Here is a 23407-nt window from a genome sequence, read left to right as displayed (position 1 = left end):
GGCTTCTCTTGCGATGTTTTCCGCAATAATATTTTCGAAAGTTGCATATTTAAGAAATGCAGCAGGCAAGGTTATAACCCATTACCAGAATGGTTGAAACATCTGAAACGTACAAAAAAACTATTGCATCTCAATTTTATATATATGCATAACATTACACACCAAAAAAAAGTCGACGACCAGCGGTCCGCAGGGTGATATAGGTCGAGGGTTTATACTTGAGTGACACAGATTTTGCATGCCATGTTCATCAAATCCTGTTTTAAAGTGTGTTCGTAGTAAATTTGTAGGGTTGAGATATAAGGTAAACGATAAAGGGTTTAAACAATCACTTATACTGCATATACAAAAACGTATACTTTAATGTAGATATATGACATATGATATATGTGATACAGATTTTGCCATGTAATATTCAGTATATTATAACCTTGTTAAATTAAGTCACTATATCCACCAAATTTCAAGGAATAATTTTCATGTTACATTCAAAAGGGTCAGTTTTGTGTAAATTACAGTGAACTTAAATAAATCTGTACCTTTAAGTACCAACAATGAATTTGAGTTACCTCTCTTTGTCTATTTAACATAAGTAACAATAAAACAATCAACATTAAACGAACAAAATATGTTTTAATTAAATAACTAATTCATCAAAGTTTCCAGTCAAGCTAGAAACACTAAACGAATAATGATCTACTGGTAATGATACAAACAAAATGAAAAGGACTCTGCGAAATGATAAGAAACGTTTTAGCATTCTGAATGGGTAAAATGAGGAAATTAAGGCGTCTTGTGAAATGGAACTGGTAAGAATAATGTTCCAAATCATACATTTTTGCGTTGTATTTGATTAATTCTCACTATTGAGACATTACTTTTGAGTAATTTGTTGCGTATGAGTTCGTGAGTAACAATGAGTAAATAAGATGTTGCCTTATAATTCAGATATCGTTAAACTAAATGCTTATGACCACTAATATAAGATTAATCAGGGGACTAAGATTCTCGCTGAAATCAAAAGAATGTAATCAAGGGACAAAGACTAAACATGGAAAACAGACACACACACAACAAAGAACATATAATAATTAAAATAATACATATAAAGTAACAAAAGTAAATGAGCAACTCGGAGTCCATAAAAAACTGAGAGCATGGACCAGGTAAACCGGTAGGGTTAGCGTCCACCCGCCTTATTGCTCATAAAAAGTCAGCTCCAAGGTAGACCAAAGATGAATTGAAAATTACGACACGTTGAACAAATCATTTTTCATGGTGCAGATGGACACAACGTAACGATCCATTAATTCATGATAACGATCATAAACTTTCTGTGGTGATGACTTCTGTCTTGTAGCACGATAACCCTGCTATAGGGTTTAACTGCACAGGACAAGTCTACAGTAAAAATAACTATACATAAGGTAGCCTTTGCATTAATAAATAGCTATACATAAATAAGTCTCTAAAAAGTACAGAAATATGAATTCAGAAGTTATTGGTGGGTTTTAAATATGTTGGAAAAAACTCTAACCTCAGTGTATGCAAGAACCAATTCTAAGGAAATTGCAATTACTTTTCCAATTACCAGAGTATCACAATTATTAACGAAAAAGTGTTCATAAACCATTCGTTAACCAAGTGTGAAAGTTATTTCAGTATGACAAAGAGGAATAGGTTTAAACCAAAGTCTTTGTTCTTACATTAAATCTGTTTTTGATGTATTTTTGGAAAATAAGAACATTGATGAATAAGTAATCATGCTAGATACACGATTGATCGGAAATGAAATTCGTTGATTGTATGCAAATTGAGAAGATTCAATCATCGCGATCTAGAAAACAAAGGTATTTGTCTGCATTCACAATTATTTTTATGTCGTAACATGTGTTTTGTTTATAGGATCGATTTATATAATGTTATTTATATCACAGGTATCATCAGATTACACAGCCTATATCAACATTACTGGTCACAATAAGGCATAAACACATTTCAGGTTCTGGATCTGATTTACAAATCTTTCTCACTAATAGGATTACCTTGCTTGATAATGTTCTTACTACTTAAGGCCCAATGTTCTAACTCCATTATCAAATAATGTGAAACGTGTACAAACCATGGATATAACAAAACGCATCTAGGTAATAATGTGATTTTTAAAAGGCAAATTTAGTACTTATATCACGCATTGTTATCAAAATTAAATACCATTTTATTTTTGCTTACAAAACTTATGAACGAAAATAACAAAAGAGATTAAATCGTTTAAAATTATTGAAACAAATATTATAACAAGAATGGTAACTCCAACTACTCCAATCGACCCGGCGCTTTTCCTCTGGTCATCAGCACTATTCTTTCGCCGACGAAACGCCGATAAATAGCTCGTGTCGACAAGAAGTTCTTGACGCAATCGTTCCTTTTCATGATTTATAATTTCGTTTTTCTCCTTTAAAGTTAAATTACCGTGATAAAATGCATACCAGTATGACTGTACGCTACTACATGAACATTGACACATATTACTTCCGGTTGACACTGATGTTGTACTTTGGGTACTTTGAATATTGGTTGAAATCTCTCTTGTTGTTGGGAAAGTGCTTAGAGCTGATGCTGATGTAGAAGCTTCACTGGTAGATACGGAAGTTGTTGTGAGGGAATTTGTAGTAGGGTCATAGTCAATAGTAGAAGGATATGTGGTAGTAGTAGGTGGATACGTGATGGAAGTAGGTAGATTCGTTGAAGTACTCGTTGTGGGTCTAGTTGTAGTAGCAGTTGTTGTTGTAGTTGTAGTTGTAGTTGTAGTAGTGTCAGCTGGAACAACAATTAGGACAGTAGACGAAATATAATGATAGCAGAAATGATTTATAATGATTTCTTTTTTCTTGTTTCATACCGAATATTTCTATTCCTGCTATCTTTATAAAGTAACAGTACACAGTTAGAGTTGGATGTATTCTTTGATCCGATAGTTGTCTATTTGAATGTCTTTAAGGTAGACCATACCTAAAGCCTTAAGTAGATAAATTTTCCTAGTGTGTTTTAGACGAAAATTCTGTAAAATTTTAAAATAAAACACATAGGTCACCAAATTTAATTACGAGGTGATTGAGTCTCGTTATATGCAATTTTTACCACTCTTTGTTTATATTCTGTAGGATATTTTACACAGTTTCACTGTTTAAAATCTGGTTGATCAAGTTTCTTAGAAATTGGAATAAAAACCCTTATCTGGTATCAATTCCCAAATCAAAAAGAAAACAAGGGTGTCACCAAATTGTTTAAATAAAAATAAAATGAAAAAAAAAATAATAAAAAATAAAAAAAAATAATAACAAATAAAAGAATAATAATAAAAAAAATCATGATAAAAAAATAAAATAAAATAAAGTAAAATAAAAATACAATTACTTTTCTATAATACATTTCCCGCCAATTTTTCGTCTTCTTAAAAGATTGCTAATCAAATTAATGTTTGTAGTTTACCATAAATAAAAAAAGTTTTTTGAATAATTTAAAGACGATTTTTGCATATTTTCGCTTACTTCTGTATGATTTTGCAAGATGTAATATATTTGATTTACTTTAATCAGACATTACGTAGTCATATTTAAATTGTGGATTTCTATTAAAAAGCAATAAAGGAATTCACATATTTTAAGATATGTACATGTAATTCTAAAATATAACTGAGAAATCACTTCATCACTTCATCAAAATCTTCTGAAACGTATGAAAAATTAGTCAACAAAGGAGGCAAAATGTGTCAAAGTTATTTTTGAAAGGAATCATCAAGCAGTAAATAGTATTTGGCATTATGATTAGGGAATGTGTTACTGAGTCATTGATGCTAAACGAAACTGCAATTCATTGTCAAATCAAAATTATGAGATCACATTTCATGTTTTGTTTAAGACGGAAGTATCTTTTCTTTTTGTAAATATTTAATTAATAGTTATTCACAAACATTGCCTTAAAGCTTTTAGGGTATGGAAAAAGTTTGGTTTGATCAAAATCGACTAAACATTTGCTCAAGCAAATATTTTTAGGATAATGCTGTGCAAATGTTTTATCCTCACGCATGTATATAGATAATCATTTGCATTAAACGTTTGGTTTACAAACCATTATTTATTTTAGTTGTAAGGTATAATAATCAACAATAATCAAAGTATGTAAGGTTCAAACGTTAAATGCAAAATAAACACATGCAATATTATTTGAAAACACAGGAACGTAATTCTAATATTGCTTTTTTTTAATGTAAAAATTATTGACTGAATTCTGTTCTTTTTTCAGATGCACATTGAGCAAGTTCGTTACTTACCACAATTTGGCACTGCACATTTTTCCCATTCTTTGGCCGGATCTGACGTCATACACCACGTTTCGGTCCAATCATCCGGATTCCTACAGTAATTTTCATCTGCACTTGAAACTTTAGTACAACAATAGTTGTGATCATGTGGAACTTGACTGTCCCATCTTTGACATACTCGACCAGTTGCAGTGACGCTGGTCGTACCTGTGTATACAGCTTTTCCATCAACCAATTCAAAACAATCTAAAGACAGAAATATAACTTTTAAACGTAAAGATAAACAGTGAAACCTTTCTAAACCCGGACCCGTTTTGGACTTTATAATTAGTTCGGTTTCGACAGTTGTCCATATTTTAAACGTTACAATACATATAAACGGAAAGAGATAGACTTTAAGGAAGTACACCTAGGGTAAGGGGCACAACTCTTTAAAATTATTGGAACGTTTGTATGCAGCATTTTACATCAATCTCATGTAATCAGATAATTAATTTGGATTAATTTTATTATGTTTCAAACAAAAGCTTGAGAGGCTTTGGTGAAATTGAGTATAATACAAACATATCTCTGATTTCAAGAGTTATGTCCTTTACCCAAGGTCTACTTCCTTAAAATGTGTTTGATTTAGAAAGTTTTTTGGATTATTCAGGTTCGGTTTAGACATGGTTCACTTTGCCATCCTATGACACATACAACACATTTAATTTCGTACAAGGTTTTTCTTTTTTTTTCTGTTTTCAATTATATCTTTTCATTATGTTATGTATAGGACAATTATTGTGACCTTTAAATAGCCTTTACTGTATTTCAAATGAAAAAAAACATCTTTTTGAATTCAGGTAGCTCTTGCTATTCATATAACAGAGTAACCATGATTCTAGCGGAAATCAACACTCATTTCTTTTGTTTCAAATTCATAGCGCACCTGCACATACCAGAAAAATAGCAATGATTTTTTTTCTTAACTCTGTAGGAATTATACAGTTGTATTACGATTCCCTTTCAAGTAAACTCAATTCAACAACATAAATGCTTTGAGCTCTGTATCAAAAAATGAATAATGTATGTACCAAGTAACTAGGTAAACATATTCCATTAACATGATCTTCATTTTAACCACATTCAAGTCTTTACACATACTCCCAGTTTGAACTTGCCAGTGATTTCAAAGCATGAATGACGCCGGCACCGCAATGAAATTTAAAACACAGTAAAACCTGTCAAATCGAAACCCTTAATTATCTGGTAAACTCTCTAAACCAGACAATTTGAAAGTCTTTGTTAACAAAACACCTGTCTACACCGAACCATTCTCAAAGTCCCAACAGAGACGAGATACGTTTAATGTCCTTTTATATTCAATGTAAATACATTTTGAACTCTATTAACCGAAAACCTGTTTAACCCGAACCAAAAGTCCAAAAAGTGTCCGGTTTGGACAGGTTTCATTGTAAGTCACTAACCTTTTATCCTTTATATGTGTCATTATTCGTACGTTTGACGTTGCATATACTTAAGTGATTCAATAGGTTGAATGGTTAATTAAGTAAAAAAATGTAATTTACAATTCATGTTCTGCTTTGACAATACAACAGTGGTAATCTAAAATACAAACAACATTTTTACATTACTACTAAACCTATCGCATCTCTTTTCCTTAAAACACATTAATGAAATGTACATATTTTGTAAGAAATTGTGGAATTGTTATATGAAAATAATCAATAAATATGTGTCAATTGAATAATTATTTTTTTACTTGGGCGAACTTAAGTTAGTTATTCCGTCCACAAGTACATAAGTCTGCACTTTGAGATTAATTGGGGATTAAGGTTCATCACACCTAGAGTATATAGATTTTCCAAGAATTTTCTTGATGATGACATTGAATGTACATTCATTTGGATTTGAATGTTAAAGTATAGGTCATCAGACTTGTTTTTTTTTGAGATAATTGAGCCTTGATAAAAAGCATTTTTACAACACTTATGTACATTCTGTCCGCAATTTGAGATGCATTGGGATTAAGTAATATTTCAAGTATATAGATTTTCCTTGTTGTTTTTCTGTGAAAGATGACATTGAAAGTACATACTTTTAAATTGAAATGTAAAACATAGGTCACCGAACTAATTTTTCGTGATAATTAAGCCTTAATCAAGGCATTTCTACGACATTTTATATGAAATTTGTAGAGAATTTTCACTTTCATCCAAAATATTTAAAACTGACACACACACACCATATATATATGTCATAGGTATGGTCCGTCTTATAAATTTAACTTATTATTACATCATTTTAAACACTACTAGTTAATTATATATATATATATATATATATATATATGTTTAGATCATTTTAAACAATATTAGTTAAGTAAATGATTTGATTCATGGTTGGAAAGCATACATATTTCTATTTTTGAAATTTTGTTTGCCATAGTAAACAGAAAGTAACATGTGGCTTTTCATATAACCCTTGTTAATAGGAGATAAAGAAACATGTAAAATGTACTGTAGAATGCAAAAATAAGGGAGATAACTCTGTAAATGACACTAAAATACAATATGAACTATTGGATGTTTGATGTGGATTATTTTCTAAGAGTAGACAGATTGGAATGAATAATTACATATCCAATTATATAAAACTAAGGCACCTTAATACCAAAAAAGAATTTGCATGATTCTTACAAAGACTGCTACTTAATTAAAAATGTTTCTGTATTGTGAGATATTTTAATATGACAGAATTGTCAGTGTAATTGCTATGATCCACGTTGAAAGTTGTTATGGGGTTTAAAAATATTATTTCATACCATTTCAAACACTATTAGTTAATTAAAATTGTACATGCCTCTAGTGTGTGATTTTGTAATATGGCAGAACGGTCAGTGTCATTCATTGCCATGATATACCTTACAAGTTGTTATGCGATTTAAAACTTTTATTCTATAACATTTAAACACTATCAGTTTGTTAAAAAGTTATGTCTATACTTTGCGATTTTGTAATATTACAGAAAAGAATGCTCCGTGTAATTTGTATGTTCTATCTTAAATGTTTTATGGAATTTTAAATAAATGAGTGTATCGAATGATACTTTAACATTATTAAGCTTTGGTGTTATTAAAAATGGTACCTATTTGTACTTGATTTCTAATTATTTTTTAATACAAAATATTCGTGGTATTAGTTTGAATTTAATTTACAAATGCAATAATTGCAGGATATAAATGGAAGTGTACTCAATGACATGAATTGTACCTGTCATGAATCTGATGTTTGATTTTTGAAAAAGGACAAGTTTCTTCATCTTCAATCTATGGTACTATTGTATTGTTTCAATCTATTGCTTTTGATATCGAATTTTAATGCGAACAATGTAACCTTAATAGTCTAACTTTTTATCTCTAAATCAGTGTAAAATTCCTACAATTGTAAAAACCATATTATAAAAACCGAAATCTACAAGCAGAGGCAGTTAGGATTTTTCACACATAGAGAGAGGGGACAGATACAAATAGTTTAAACCAACAACAGGTTGGTTCGCCCATTAAATCCGTAGATGTTTTCAAAAATATAAAATTGCGGGAAATCCCTCGCAAAAAAATTGATAACCGTCCAATGAAAACCAAGTCATGTGCATTTTTAATCACTAGATAAGAATGAGGTAATATATGTTGAATAATTTCAAGAATTGGTATGATTACGTCATCAAAAACTGTATACCACTTCTAATTACCGCATTTCATCGATGAAATGATCTTTCATATATTCTCTTGAAAGGATTATATAGTCATTGAAACATAATGTGTTGAATGTAAGATGAATCGTAAGTGATGGACGTCATAATAGTTAACTGAACTGTGATGTCATTACTTACGCAAATTTGAACAAAAAATATTGTGCAAAGGTTTTGTTAGTCAATACTCTCTTGTCTGCAATGAAGGTAGGGCAACCTAAATACTGTGAAACTCTTTACTCGCATAGTGGTCTTAATGATCTTTGAATTCAGAAAAAATCTAGAGATCTTTTAGATAATCTTAATCTCGCTATTTCGCTAACGTTAACTGCAACACCGAACTACAAGCGATCAGTATGCTATTCTCCTCGACAACATATTTTTTTTCAACAAAGTATCGGCATTCCAAAGGGTACTTGTTGTGTTGCTCTCATAGACGATCTCTTTCTTATGAATTAGAGTTTCTGTCAATTCTTGTCAAAAATTTAAGAGGCTAAATTCTTTTATTTCACATATCGATATATTAACGATGTTCTTTTCCATTAATAATCTTAAATTTGGAGAACGGCTTTCGTTTATGTGTCCGATTGACCTAAAATTAAAGAGTCTACATACACAGCTTTCTTCGAGTCATTTTTAAACTTAACCTCGACAAAAATTATTTCAATAAAAAAAAATGTATGATAAATGATACGACTTGGAATTTAAAAGTATAAATTTCCCATCGTTGTGCAGTAATATAGTGTCTATATTTCTCAGTTGATAAGGTATGTCGGAGCCTGTAGCGACTATTCACCATTACGTAACAGACAGGCTTTTGGACCAGAGTTATAAGAAAATACTTCTCTTACACTACTTAAAAAAAGGTCTATTTCAGAAATCAATATTGTTTTAAAAAATATTCTGTTTCTGACAAAAAGAGTAATGATGATAGATTTTAATAATGTCTACAAATTAACTTTCTGTAGATTTTACTTGTACACTATTATCATTTCATCTTTAATTTGACACACCTTCCACAGAAAGTTGAAGACTTTTTTAATCGTGGGTAGGACTAACATGATTATTGTATTAAAAACAAACTTTTATTGTTCACATCTTCTGTACTGTTTTACCGATTTTGACTGGTGTCAATATGATGCTGCCAATTTGTGTTACATATTTACCGGGAAAAATGAATTGTAAAGGAAGCGGGAGGCTAGTTTAACCCACTTGTCATTTTGAAATGCCTGTACCATGTCAGCACCATTTCGGTGGTTTCCTGTTTTTTTTTGCCCTGATATTGCAATTTGTTACGGACATATTTTACTATTCCTTTTGACTAGTACCTAGTTTTTATCAGTTCGGTATTTTTTTTCCAAAAAAGATGGCACACCTAGACACAAATATATAGTTCTTGGAAGAGATTCCTCATACTTTGTAAGAAATAATTCCAAATCATCTTTCAAATATACAGAGGAAGATATTTATAAATTGCTGGATTTTTTTAATCGAAAGCATACTTGTCCAGTTTGGTGGACGCGCTTTTAAACAAACGGTCGGCATTCCAATGAGAAAAAATTGTTGCTGTTACTTGCTGACCTATTCCGTCACTCTTATGAGACTGACTTTATAGCTGATCTGATCCGAAAGAAAGAGTATCGTTTAGCTAGATCCTTTCATCTCAGTTTCCGCTATATAGTAGACGTATTATCTTTAAACAATCCAAATTTCGGGGATTTGATACATCGCTTCTACCCCAAAGAACTTGAGTGAGTAATCAAGGGAACCAAGGTTATAGCGGTAATCAAAAGAATGTAATCCAGGGACAAAGACCAGGCATGGAAAACAGACATACACAACAAAGAACATAAACTAACTAAAATCATACATACGAAGTAACAAATGTAAATGAGCAACTCGGACTCCACTAAAACCTGGAGCATGGACCAGGTGCACCGGTAGGGTAAGCGGCCTCTGCTTTTCTTGAAACATCCGCCGAGTTGCTCATAAAAATTCAAGTCCGGGGTAGACAAACGAGGAAAGGTAAACTATGACCCGTTGAATAAATCAGTTTTCATGGTGCTGATGGATATGCTAAATGCAATGAAATCTTTCGAAAAGCGACCTCTGAATTATCCGGTAGTATTGTATACCAAACGCTTGTCTTAACGAAACCAATTTAAGTCCAAACGGTTTCAGATTAGGCAAGTTTCATTATATCTATTCTCTCAAACAAAAAGGAAAAAAAAACTGTTTCAAAATTACGATATTGTAAGTTCACAATTTGGATTGTAAAGTTTAAGAACTTCTTCTGTAGACACAAAAATCTAGGTTTAATTTCGAGTGCTCCTACACAAACATTAGACACCTTGAATTGTCATATATTGAAAGTTGAGATTCGTTTATCAGGAGAAGCTCTTTTGAAAATCTTTAAATTTTAATTTTGATTAGATTCAGAAGTGTAAATAGCATTTTCAAAAAAGAATGTCAATTTTCATTTCAAACATCGGATATAAATAGTTGATGGTGCACAAAAAATGATAAACTGCTGATGAAAATCGTTAAATGTATTAACCCATGACAAAGGGTTTGTAGAAATACCCATATACTTATTTCATGCATAAAGTTGATTAGTTTCTCAATGGATATCTTAGGGACATTTTTACTTATTCAGGAGTAATTAACACTGTTAATTAATTTATTTCATTCCAAATAATGACTGTTATTTATTTTCAAAAGTTTACCGTTTAAATAATTAATGTTCAAATTATTATTAGAGTGATCAAACGCGTAAGATGCAGTTCATTACATTTGTGGACCCAACTTAAGGTTAAAAAATTGAAATATATTTTAAAATGATAAATGGCATTTGAGTATTGGAACTCTTCGGACGGCATTGGAACAATAGGTAAAATCATGAAGAAGAAAACAGTGGAAAGAAAAATAACCAGAAAATCTCTAGGGAAATGGAGAAAGATTGACCTTTTGGGTGGTGGATAGTGTTGCAAGAACAATAAAGTATGGATCTGTTTAAGAACCAGGCAGGATGTCTAATCATATCTCAAGATAATAGTAACAAGTGCTAAAAAACTGGAAGAATAAATGGATGAATCACTAGTCATAAGCTTCTGCTTGGTTTTAAGGCATATCTTTACTTAATAATAGAGCATTTTGTAAAAGACATGAACAGTGAATTATGCATGCCAAAAACTGCGTCATATGCTGTATCATCACGATACATCAGTCAGAGGAAAATGTCACGTGCAAGAGTAATCAAGGGAACCAAAATTATAGCAGTAACACATGCACTGTTAACTTTTATGATTCTAAAGCACTTGAAATATCAACATAAGTAATAATCATTATTCAAAACCTAACATTACAAAAAAAGTTATAGATTCAATCTCCGGCAAAGAAGGTATATTCGCCAGTTCAAAGCTGTTCACATCTGCTAAGAATAAACCCTTAGTAACAGCTTTGCAGATTTGTAATGACTACAGCTGATGCCTTGTGATTTTTTCCCCAATTATATATAACATAACGGAGTGATACATAGGAATAGGTTATAAGTGGAAGAAATTGTATAGAGTGCCCCATGTACATGCTTCGCATTTGCTACGTTTTGGTCAGATAAATGCTCTCTTACACTCATTATTGTACTTAAAGTAATCGTGGTTTCAATTATTTATAGATATCTTCAAGAATGAGTTTATCTTTGATAGAATTATCATATCATTTAACTGAAGCGTCAATTTTATACATAATGACGATTGTTAAGTATACAAAAGGGCGTGGCATAATTCAAGTCTTTATTTGTACGATTTTATCAAGCCACAAAATGTAAACATTTTTTTTAAATAATTGAAATCATGAACCAAACAAGGTACATTAAGCTGAGATAAAAACAAATCTGATGAGATCCAAATGATACGCAATACGGGTTTTGCCATTCAATACCGGATGAGTGATACGGATTTATCAATGTGACATGCAAAAATGGTGTCATTTTTCACAAAGGCAAATTGTCTTTGAAAAAAGCCCCATAAACATTGAAAATGCATGGAACATTTTAAAATACTTTTACACGTCCTTTTTAGATGTTAAATTTGCAATACAATCTCCATTTCTAATCTTTATTCATGTTTCATGTCATAAATGTCATACTTCATCCCTAGCAAAAGTGCGAAATTATACAAAACTTTGGAGTACTAGCCAAGCTGTAAAATATTCTAGAAAAGTCAAAGGGAAAAAGGTTTTATAGCTCCTGAATTTGACAAAGAAACTTATAAAACACAATATGAATATCAGAAACATATTTCGAAAAAAGAGCAATGCAATCATTTTTACAAACTGTTGAAATTTTCGAACAATATTGCTTCTTGAAAGACTTAACAATGGAATAAATAGTTACGTAGTTTTCTTTTTAAAAAGGCTTTCTCACCGTTTGTTACTTTTCCGAATATCCAGAATAATATGAATATACATCCATCTAATAAAACATTCGAAAACATTATCAGGTAACGAAGGCTGAACTTGGATTAAGTTTAAAAGGATACTGTTCTACCATCACTTTAAAAATAAACTGGAATAACAAGAAACATTACAAAGCAGTATTTCTTATAACTACAGCATCAGCAGACCGTATTGATTGGAGGAAAATTAATCAATACTAGATGCGTTTGTTTCACTTGTGAAAATGACAAGATAAATATATGAATAAATAGGCGTTTAAAAATAGTACAGTTTCAGCTTCGTTCGATTAGGTTTTGGAATAGTTTAATAGTTTAAATATACGACAAAAAGAGACAATTACAAAATGCATGTATATGCATTTTAAGACTCATAAACAAATTGATATTTAAATACGTATTTTTAACAGTGTTTGAATTCCAAACATTTCCAAGTAAGAATTACTGCAAATTTCGTACATGTATTTAATTTTACCAAATTATACTGTATAACCAACATTTAGTCAGTGTATACTTCATGAACAAAAGCCGTTTTCGTAACAAGCGAACCTTGTCCTAAACTTGGGTATGCAAGCATGATAATTTAAAAAAATCTTTTTTTTATTTAATCTATATTCGATGTTATTTCCAATGCTATTTTATCCCGAATGAAAGCGTCTTCAAAAGTTGCGTCAAGTCGCGTACAGCAGACAAATTGAAGCTGATGACGCCAAAGTATCAAGTCAGTTTATACAACATCATCTATGTTGCTCAAAGGGACCCAAATGATCAGACGGCTTTCTGCAAATCAAAATTATATTAGAACGATATCAATAGCCTCGTTCGTTAAAACACATGTGATTTAAGAGTAATCAAGGGAACCAAGGTTATAGCGGTAATCAAAAGAATGTAATCCAGAGACAAAGACCAGACATTTAAGCTGTTTTTGCCAATGTTTTTGAAAATTTGGTTAATGATTCATAATTTATTGCTTGAAGGAGGAAGACCTACGGTAAGGGACACAACTCTTACAAATCATTGGTACGTTTGCATTTACCAATTTTCATCAATCTCATGTAAGCATCAAAGTTACTTGGACTAATGTCATTCTGTTTCAATGGGAAGCTGGACAGGCATTGGTGAAATTGAATATGATACAAACTTATCAATGATTTGGAAAGCTATGTCCCTTACCCTAGGTCTACCCCCTTAAATGCATTTGCGTTGCACTTACTCCTTTCTCTGGTTTGCAACTATCATTTAAGATACAATGGTATGCTCCGGAGCGGTAGGCATATCAATGCAGACATGTTTGGATCAATATATCATCATGTAAACGTATTAGTTATCACCGGGTATACTTAAATTATAGTAAATTATGTTACCAGTTTTGGTAAGGGTGTTTTATTTTGTTTGCCTATAAACATTGTTACTCACATAAGATCCCTTTCGAGTTAATGCTGTTGAGACCCATTACACTTGTGAAAAGATTAAAAGAAGTGCTACTTGCTCTCAAACGGACCTTAAAGCGGCAGTTAGGCTTATTTATGATTTCGGAAGTGTTAAAGTGTTATCCATTCAATATAATACTGTTAAAATATTTGTATTTAGATTATCGATATCAGGTGCTTTTAAAAATCATTGAACTAATTTTGCTTTTACCTTATATGGTTTGCACTTAAAATTAGAAACATGTAACCATAAACATTTCATACAATGCTAAAACGTCTATATATACCTTATATCAAATACGAAAATACTTGAATTTGAAGGAAAGTCGATAACTGTTATTTATTTTATCTTTTCAACCAAACATATTTTAGTATTGTGTTTGGCTATATCATCTCCATAATCTTTCATTGTTTTTGTGTAATCCAAGTTCTTTTCATGAAAAAAATTAAAACTAAACACAGAGTAACCAACACAGAGAGTTAAAAGAGTGAAGACTGTCTAAACCAAACCCTTAAAAACTGTAGAGAACTTGCTTGGTTTAAACAGGTGTTCGGTTTATTAAGGGTAATGTCTAGTCATTATAATAGTTAATAGAAAGTCAATTTCTATCTGAATAAAGCAAAATGATATACAATTTTAATATAACTTAATTAATTCTTTTGTAATTAAGAGCTACTTCAATTATATGACACGTTTTCCTGGATTATCCGAGTTTAGCGCTTACCTGACGACTATTCTTGGTAAAGCAGACCATTTATATCTTTCCAGAGCACCGAATTTCATTCCTGCTTTTTGGATGGGGTTTTGATATCGCAATTGCTCACTAAATATTGTATTGTATGCTGTCTTTTTTCTCATCGTCAGTATTAATATGTTTTTTCATTTCATTATGTCGCTTGCATACCCAACTTAATAGGACAAGGTTCGCTTATTCTGAAAATCATTTTTGTTCATGAAGCATATATCGTCTCTGTTTCCTATTTTCATGTTTTTGACATGTTTACGGATATCACTGATTTTTTTTAATGGGAAACGGGTTGCCCATTTTTGTTGTTTCTATGCTCGTGTTATTTTGGTTATTTCATGTTCTTTATTTTGTGTGTTTGTTTTCCATGTCAAATCCTCATCCATGGAATTTGTGCTTTTATTTTTCGCTCGAATCTTGGTTCTTTGTCTACTCTTAAAAGACTAATTAATGAAACCAACTTTCAAGCAGAAATCAAAAGTAAGCAATCCAGGGACAAAGACCAGACATGGAAAACAGACATACACAACAAAGAACATTACGTAACTAAAATCATACATACAAAGTAACAAAAGTAAATGAGCAACTCGGACTCCACTAATACTGGGAGCATGGACCAGGTGCACCGGTAGGATAAGCGTTCTCTGATGTTCTAGAAACACCCTCCGAGTTGCTTATAAAAAGTTAAGTCAAAAGTAACGAAAGAGGAGAAGAAAACAATCACACGATGAACAAATCAGTTTTCATGGTGCAGATGGATACATCGTAGCGATCCACCAGTTCATGATGACGACAATAAAACTTCTGTAGTGATAATTTCAATCTTGTAGCAACATGACCCTGTTCCAGAATTAAGGGTATTTCATATAATTTTGTTTTTCACAATTAATTAAAAGTATTTCTTAACTCATTTATATTTTGAACATGTCATTACAAACTATCCGACGGTGCGTTGCATTAAAATGACTGTATCAATTTTAATGTAATATAACGTTTTTCATGCAATGCATTGTTTGTTTTTCCCACCACGTAACAAGATGGAAGATCAATAAATTTTAATTAAAATGCATTTTATTCAGGATTTTGTTTCCTTGCGTCTATAGATATTTCTTGTCCCAGAACCAGTTGATCAACTTAACAGGTTATTGGAATTTACTACGACCGCAATATTTCTCGCATTAATTACAAAATAAAAGGGATACATATTTTCATTTTTTCAGAAAAAAATATTTTATGTGTTTGTTTCATTAAGTAGGTTTTGTAAGGGATTAAAATAATTCTAACATGTTTTTACGGATATCAATGTCCGTCAGCAGCATCTGAGACATTAACCCATTGTCTAATTCGATGAGTTCTCCATCTTGAAGTGCGTTCCATCTATTAGATGATGTCTCATTTCATTTACGAAAAAGAAACTTCTAATCAGTCAATCCAATTATAACGACTTTATTATTAAACTTCTGATTTTAGTTTAGTTAAACATGTCCATTGTTCAAACAAGAAGTTTAAATCGTTGTCCACAGACTCGCCAAGCCTATTATTTAAGAAGTATATTTGAATTTATAGTGTTTATGTAGGGATCCACAATATTTCTCTATAAAGAATAAAACTCTTAAGTATGCGTAACATGTTTACTGATACACATTAACTTGGAAACGATACGACTGTAAACTGTCGACCACAGCGAAATCGGCAAACTTTTCAACTGTGTACTTTATCTTATTTGAAAGTACTTTATATTGAATATTTTTTATGACTTCGGTACACCGAATGCATTTGGAATCCTTGGCTTCAGTAATCAGAAATTACTATGGTTGCGGCCTAAAATTCAGATAAAAAACATATACATACTAACAAATACATCTCAGATATATAGGACCTCTAGTTTTTGTAATGAAAACAATAATTTTAGGTTAACATATTCTGATTGCTTTCTTTTCTAATGAAAGGTAGTTATAAGGTAACAAAACAGATAGGTAACAATCGAAAGAAGGAAAATGCATATAGGTAATGGTGTTATCATGGCAAGACCTAGACCATTACATAGCCGATGGAAATATTAGGTCAAACCAGGTTTTAATGCGCGCTAAACCCTCCAACTCCATTTCGATTTAATTTTTCCCTGTAAATTGCAAAACAAACAGGTGTACTTAAATTGCATTCACTCGTGCTTTCATCTCATGCACTCTAGTTAGTATTGTTCTATATTTAACAGGGATTTTTGTTTATCTTTTTCAGATAATTTCCACAATTTTCGCATTCTTTACTTTTTTACACCATGCTAATTGCTAAATAGACTGACATCGCTTAAGTGTGAATCGTCCTACCACAACATTTGTTACTCCTGTGGTGGTATTAATCCAATGTGGATTCTGAAAAATTCGAAAGATCTTTTGGAGACAATCAGTTTAAGATTATTATCTGAATATAATAGCATATGATATTTCAACACTGTACAGATCTATTCCCCATACTCAGTTAAAATCCCGACTTAAAAACATACATTGTTGTTTTTTTTCCGAAATAGATGGTAGACCTAGATAGAAATATATAGTTCTTGTTAGAGATTTCTCATACTTTGTCAGAAATAATTCCAAATCATCACCAGAGGAAGGTGTTTACAAAATGCTGGAATTTGTAATCGCCAACATATTTGTCCAGTTTAGTGGACGTGTTTTTCAACAAACAGTCGGCAATCCAATGGGAACAAATTGTGCTCCTTTACTTGCTGATCTACCCCGTCACTCTTATGAGGCTGACTTTATAGCTGATCTGATCCGGAAGAAAGAATATCGTTTGTCTAGATCCTTTGATCTCATTTTCCTCTATATTGACGTCTTATCTTTAAACAATCCTAATTTCGAAGATTTGATACATTGCACCTACCCCAAATAACTTGAGATAAAGGATACTACCGACACTGTTAAGTCAGCCTCATATCTTGACCTACACTTAAAAATCGATGGTATAGGAAAACTATTGAACAAACTTTACGACAAACGTGACGACTTTTCATTCAGAATTGTCAACTTTCTTTTCATCTGTGACAACATCCCTTCGGCAACTGCGTATGGAGTGTTCATATCACAACTAATACGTTATGCCAGAGCTTGTCGAAACTACGCAAACATTTTGTATCGCGCTAAAATTCTAACAAATAGGCTTATGGGACAGGGTTATGTTGCTACAAGATCGAAGTCATCACTACAGAAGTTTTATGGTTGTCATCATGAACTTGTTTTATTCGACGGGTCATAGCTTTCCTTTCCTCGTTTGTCTACCCCGGGCATGACTATTTATGAGCAACTCGGAGGGTGTTTCTAGAAAAGCAGAGGATGCTTACCCTACCGGTGCACCTGGTCCATGCTCCCAGTTTTTAGTGGAGTCCTAGTTGCTCATTTGATTTTGTTACTTTGTATGTATGATTTTAATTACTTTATGTTCTTTGTTGTATATGTCTGTTTTCCATGTCTAATCTTTGTCCCTGGATTGCATTCCTTTCATTACCGCTATAACCTTGATTTCCTTGAAAATTCTTTGAAAGGACCTATTTATGACTCGTATTGGGGAGCTGCACTATTGTAACTACGCTATAATCAAATTGTATTTTTTTGTAATCTGACGGATGCCGCTGGCAAAGAATGACATGCTTATGGAAGACTTGCTGTTACTTCCGTTTTGTTTTTTGTTTTTTGTTGGGAGTTCCTATTATAAGTACTACAGTATTTTGCTTTATGTAATGTTTTCTTTTTATTCGGTTTTAATATATTACATTTTTTTTTCGGTTCGATACATTGGGCATTTAGATCATATTTGTTTTCTATTTTCACTTTGATGGATTGGGATGTTGATGTATCTGAATTGTCCCATTGTTGACGTTTTGTTATTATTACTATTATTACATGAAACTTTCACGTTCATTTTGCATTTTGCAGTTATACATATGAAGTACTGCAAACGTATTTATTCCGTCAAGTGATTGCATTCATTGGTATTTTTTTTCGCAGCTTCAAGAAATGATTCGCGTTATATAGTGTTAAAAAGCAAATTTTCAGGTACTATTTTTCGCGGTTTCCAGTCCAGAATGAAAATTAGTACACCCCGAAAACTAATATGCATGGATTCGGATTGTTATGTTTTTGTTAAATGAAACTGTTGAAATCTTGTTACTGAACAGGGAATTAGAATTATTCGGTCTCTTTATTCCATTTTCTGTGCATAATCAACACTGAGCATAAGTTTTGAATTTGAGGTTCGGTTTTTAAATGTTGAAATGTTTAGACTATTACAGTTGCTTATTTGCTTTTGTTACTTTGTATGTATGATTTTAGTTACTTTATGTTCTTTGTTGTGTATATCTGTTTTCCATGTCTGGTCTTTGTTCCTGGATTACATTCTTTTGATTGCCGCTATAACATTAGTTCCCTTGATTACTCTTGAACATCACTTTTAATCTAATTAAGAGACTGTTGTCAATGTAGAAACCAGGCAGTTCCTATAATATGGATGGCCCATGACAAATTTTATCGCATTGAAATATTTGTTCGTAAGGAATGTTTACATCAAATAGAACAAAATGTGTTTTAAATTTAGTATGGATGGTTTAGAAAATTACTTTGAAGTTCCCACACAAAGCAACCACATTTTGCTTGAAATAAAAAGTTATCCCCGTTTTTCACTTTATTTCAATTTTACAATTGAACTTTTAACAGTTATTTAAAAAACCGAACGTTATGGTATAATGAATCGCAATATAAATGACTATTGTTATTCCTTTGATTTTCTCTGTTTTTATTGATTCTTTTTCCACACGTTCATGTACATTCAATCTAATCAAAAACATTACCAACTATTTTTCCAACCAGTCACTGCACGTAGAATGAAGAGTAGTAACAGAGTTACAGGACTGATAAATTCTAGGCAGTAATCAAAATGAATAGTCAAAAAGAAAAATTGTAAAACAAATTTCAATATCAGGGAAAAAACTTACCGCAATAATCCTTGGTACAGGTATTAAAAAACGAAAGATGGATTAAACCAAGTTACATAGCTTGCAAAATCTCCGGTTCCATTACGGTTCATTATTTACTGTATATTTCAACATAAATAGGCAGCATCAAATTGCCATCAGTAAAAATCCATTTCCTATTCGAGTTCCCCTTTTGATTCATGGATGTTGGATTAATATTTAGCTGATTAGTAAAGTTATCTGATCTAGGGTAGAAAAGTGTGTTGTTTTATCCCACTTGGAGTGGGAACATCCTCTTGAACCAATTACATGTGTTTAGTCTATCACGAATATTTGTTTATTAGCGGTCCGTGTACCCTCTAACTTAATTTATCATTATTTGATAAAAACATCAAAATCAAATGAAGCAGACAGATTTTTTGAAAAAAAAATATGAAAGATAAATTGAAAGATAAAAATGAATAAAGGCAAGTCGGTTGCCCAAATAAAGGCAAGTCGGTTGTGAGGACGAATGTTGAGGTTTATTTTAGGTTGTTCATCGATAAAAAATGTTTTATTTGTTTCTCCAAAGTTTAACATATTTGCTAAATCGAATAATTCACTTATAACACAAACTAGTTCTGGTATACAAAAGTAAGTGATGTAAACATAACAGTGGCACAAAAAGAAGCAGACATTGCACAAAAGGATATTGCAGTTCATATGTTATGCCAGAGCTTGTATTAGAGACTGTTTGTAACGTGCTAAATTTTCTTATACTTCGGCTTCCGGAAGAGGGTAATGTTCCTACAATATTAAACTCATTACCCCAGATGAACTCGTGAAACATTATGCTGTATACACATATGCACTATGAAAACTGAATTTATCACTACGTCATAGTTTTCCGTTTTTTTCTCTTTCGTTACATTTTATCAGCAACTCGGTGGATGTCTCTGTAAAAGCAGAGAATGAATACCCTACTCGTGCACCTTGTCCATAATCAAAGTTTGGAGTTTCGGTTTACGTGTTTTTATCATTAATTCATATTCTTTGTTTTGTCTGTCTATATTTCCTGTCTGGGCTCTATCCTATGAATACATTCTTTTGATTTTAGCTGGAATCGTGTTTGCTTTAATTACTCTCTCCCACATGTAGCGACTGAATGGAAATTAGATCTAATTCGATTGAGTTTGTCGAACTTTGACTGTCTTGTTCTTATATACGTTAACTTTGTTTTGATGAGAGGACTGCACATAAAGTAACTTTTGTCCATGTGATATTTTTATGTCACAAACTGAAATATATTGATGCATGCATTAATTGTTATACAATAACCCTTTTTTATGTAGTAATAATTTTTCGAGTGTTCCGAAAGTATTATTTTGTTCAAAGGTGTGATCTTTACATATTAGTCTTATGACTTTATAAATTTCCTTTGATGGTGTTATTTTCAATAATTAGGAATAAAAAATGTTGAATCCTTTTATTTTTTTAAACTTAAACATGAAAAAGTAACATTAACATTCACTTGGTTCTGTCAAATATACACAAGTCAATTGTCAAAAATGTTCTATACTTCCCCGGTCGATTACAATTGCAGCAAGGCTTGAATATTGATGGAACATTGAATTGTATGTTAAATGTTATACAATTCAGATCCCTGACCAAATAAGTAGACAAAGTTTGATACAAGCCACTTAAACACCATGGTCAACTTGTATAGCTTTGGGTCGTTTACTTTTTTATCTGATGTTAAACGTTCACTCTGTTTTTGTCAGCAATTTAATTGACTTCGATTTGTTCTAATTCTAGGCGTTCAACTAAAATTCGACTGTTCTAGAGTAAGGTAATATCCTGTTCCGCCATTTTATTATTGTTTTCGGACACTCCAAAAGTATTTGCATTTTTTACGGGATGTCCAAATAGCAAGAAATGGAATGAAATACAAGAATGTATCGAACGATTTCTTCGAATGAATTAAATATGAGAAACATTTTTACTGAATAATAATATAAAATGCTTATGCTTGCAATTTTCGGAGCCGTAGGTCATATGCATATACTGTATTCAGTAAGACTATTATGAAATATACGTTTATGGAAGTAAGTGCTTGTTTATGAATACGATTGATTTATTTTTATTTTATCTGAATACCACTTCAAGGCACTTTAGTCCACACGCAATTGATTTTAATTGTTTTAATGGAAACGGCAGTTCCGTCTGTGGTTTTATAGGTCGACATTATAAAAACTCTCCGTGTTTCGACCTTTTCCGCTTATCATCAAATTAAATTATTTATGTTATTTTATAAATAATGTTAGTAAAATCCTCCTTTTTAAAAACTTATACTCCTGACTTACTGCTTATTCAGTTTAGTATTTTTATAAAAGAATTTACGCCACCACTTCTCTTTATACAATTTATGAATGAAATCACAGAACGAAATAAAATCACTAAAAACAAGAAATACACAAATTAGCAAAAGAATGATTATACCAAGGCTTCCGACAGACTTTGCACTAGCTCGTTGATCATCTGCGCAAGTTTTTTCTCGTTTATATGACGATAAAGCAGTTGTGTCAACTAGAAGTTCTTTCCTGATACGTTCTTTTTCTTGATCAATAATTTGTTTTTTCTCTTCTTCTGTTAAAGTTCCGTGAATATATGCATACCATTGTAACTGCCTATTATCACAAGAACATGGACATGTTGGAATTCCGGTTGTAAGATTTTCTGTACTCAATATGTCTGTTGTTAATGCCTCTTTTGTTATCGACGTTGGAATTCCGGTTGTAAGATATTCTGTACTCAACATGTCTGTTGTTGATCCGACATTTGTTGTTAACGTTGTACTTTCTGACGTCGGTAAAGTTGTTGTGGCGACAGGTGTAGTTGTAGTGGTTGCTAAAACATTCATTTTGTAAATCAATTAATTCAAATGTATGTATTTTATGTATTGACATTTTGTTTGCAATATTGCTCTTATTATGTAGGATAGAGGATCAAATTAATGATGCATGTCCTCTATTTGATCCTCTATCCTTCATAATAACATCTAAATGAACTGTCCCGTACTACCATACATCGTGTACTAAGTTACAGCCCTAGATTAATCCTACGAGGAGGAATGACCCGGCCAGCGAAAGCTATATTTTTATATAGCCTAGCTGGTCTAGTGGTCTAGGGCGCTGGACTTTGTGTAGGCGGTGTTGACATAGATGTCAAAGCGGTACGAGTTCGAGTCCCGCGGAGGGAACGACCAAATATTTGCAACGCAAATTTGACAGTTCTAACATCGTTGGGAATTTTTCAGACCCTTCTATATATATATATCTCGATTTCCTAATTCATGTTTTAATTGTTATAGTTGACGTACGAGTCCACGGTCTATTTCGCCATTAGTTTAGATTTTAACACAGGCTACTACAGAAAAAAAGAATAAAACATTTTACCAAATGAATAAATGAGAAAACTGATATATGTTCCTAATTTTCCTAATTTGAACATCAGATATTAGTTTTTATCTTTCAGATGAGACCATGTATATGCAGTTAATGTCACGTCTTACTGAATAGACAGACCACCGAATTTGACAGTTAGCAGATTTTACTCAAGTGCAATGTGACACCTAACGCTTTCCCCGTATGTCTGTGGAATTTCATCAGATATCATTAGTTTTTTTTTGTGTTCTTTTTTGTATCTGTAAAGTTTACTTGCAACATAATTGTTTATGTCGTCTACATTGTGTGTGTTTA

At 31.9% G+C, this 23407-nt stretch overlaps 1 protein-coding gene across 1 annotated transcript; it reads right to left on the bottom strand.

The window, feature by feature from the left end:
* Positions 1-709: 709 nt before the first annotated feature.
* On the bottom strand, positions 710-12618 carry LOC148626632 (uncharacterized). Its single transcript, XM_088571243.1, has 3 exons — positions 12498-12618; positions 4334-4570; positions 710-2820 (listed from the first exon to the last, which is right to left on the bottom strand). The coding sequence occupies exons 1-3, from the start codon at positions 12565-12567 to the stop codon at positions 2219-2221; spliced, it is 909 nt and encodes a 302-aa protein (XP_088427369.1). The 5' UTR covers positions 12568-12618; the 3' UTR covers positions 710-2218.
* Between the last annotated feature and the right edge of the window lie 10789 nt (positions 12619-23407).

Source organism: Perna viridis, chromosome 2 (genome assembly GCF_037379345.1).
Source record: "Perna viridis isolate PV_CMFRI_1.1 ecotype Kerala chromosome 2, ASM3737934v1, whole genome shotgun sequence".
Lineage (NCBI taxonomy): Eukaryota > Metazoa > Mollusca > Bivalvia > Mytilida > Mytilidae > Perna > Perna viridis.
Note: the sequence above shows the minus strand (reverse complement) of the source record. Positions and strands in the feature narration are given on the sequence as shown.

Excerpts from the sequence above, each read along its gene's own strand:
- LOC148626632 (XM_088571243.1), bottom strand. The coding sequence starts at position 12,567 with ATGTTTTCGAATGTTTTATTAGATGGATGTATATTCATATTATTCTGG. Across the intron at positions 4,571-12,497 it reads ATTCGGAAAAGTAACAAACG|ATTGTTTTGAATTGGTTGAT; the intron begins GTGAGAAAGCCT and ends TTCTGTCTTTAG. Across the intron at positions 2,821-4,333 it reads ATGTGCAGTGCCAAATTGTG|CTGACACTACTACAACTACA; the intron begins GTAAGTAACGAA and ends TTGTTGTTCCAG.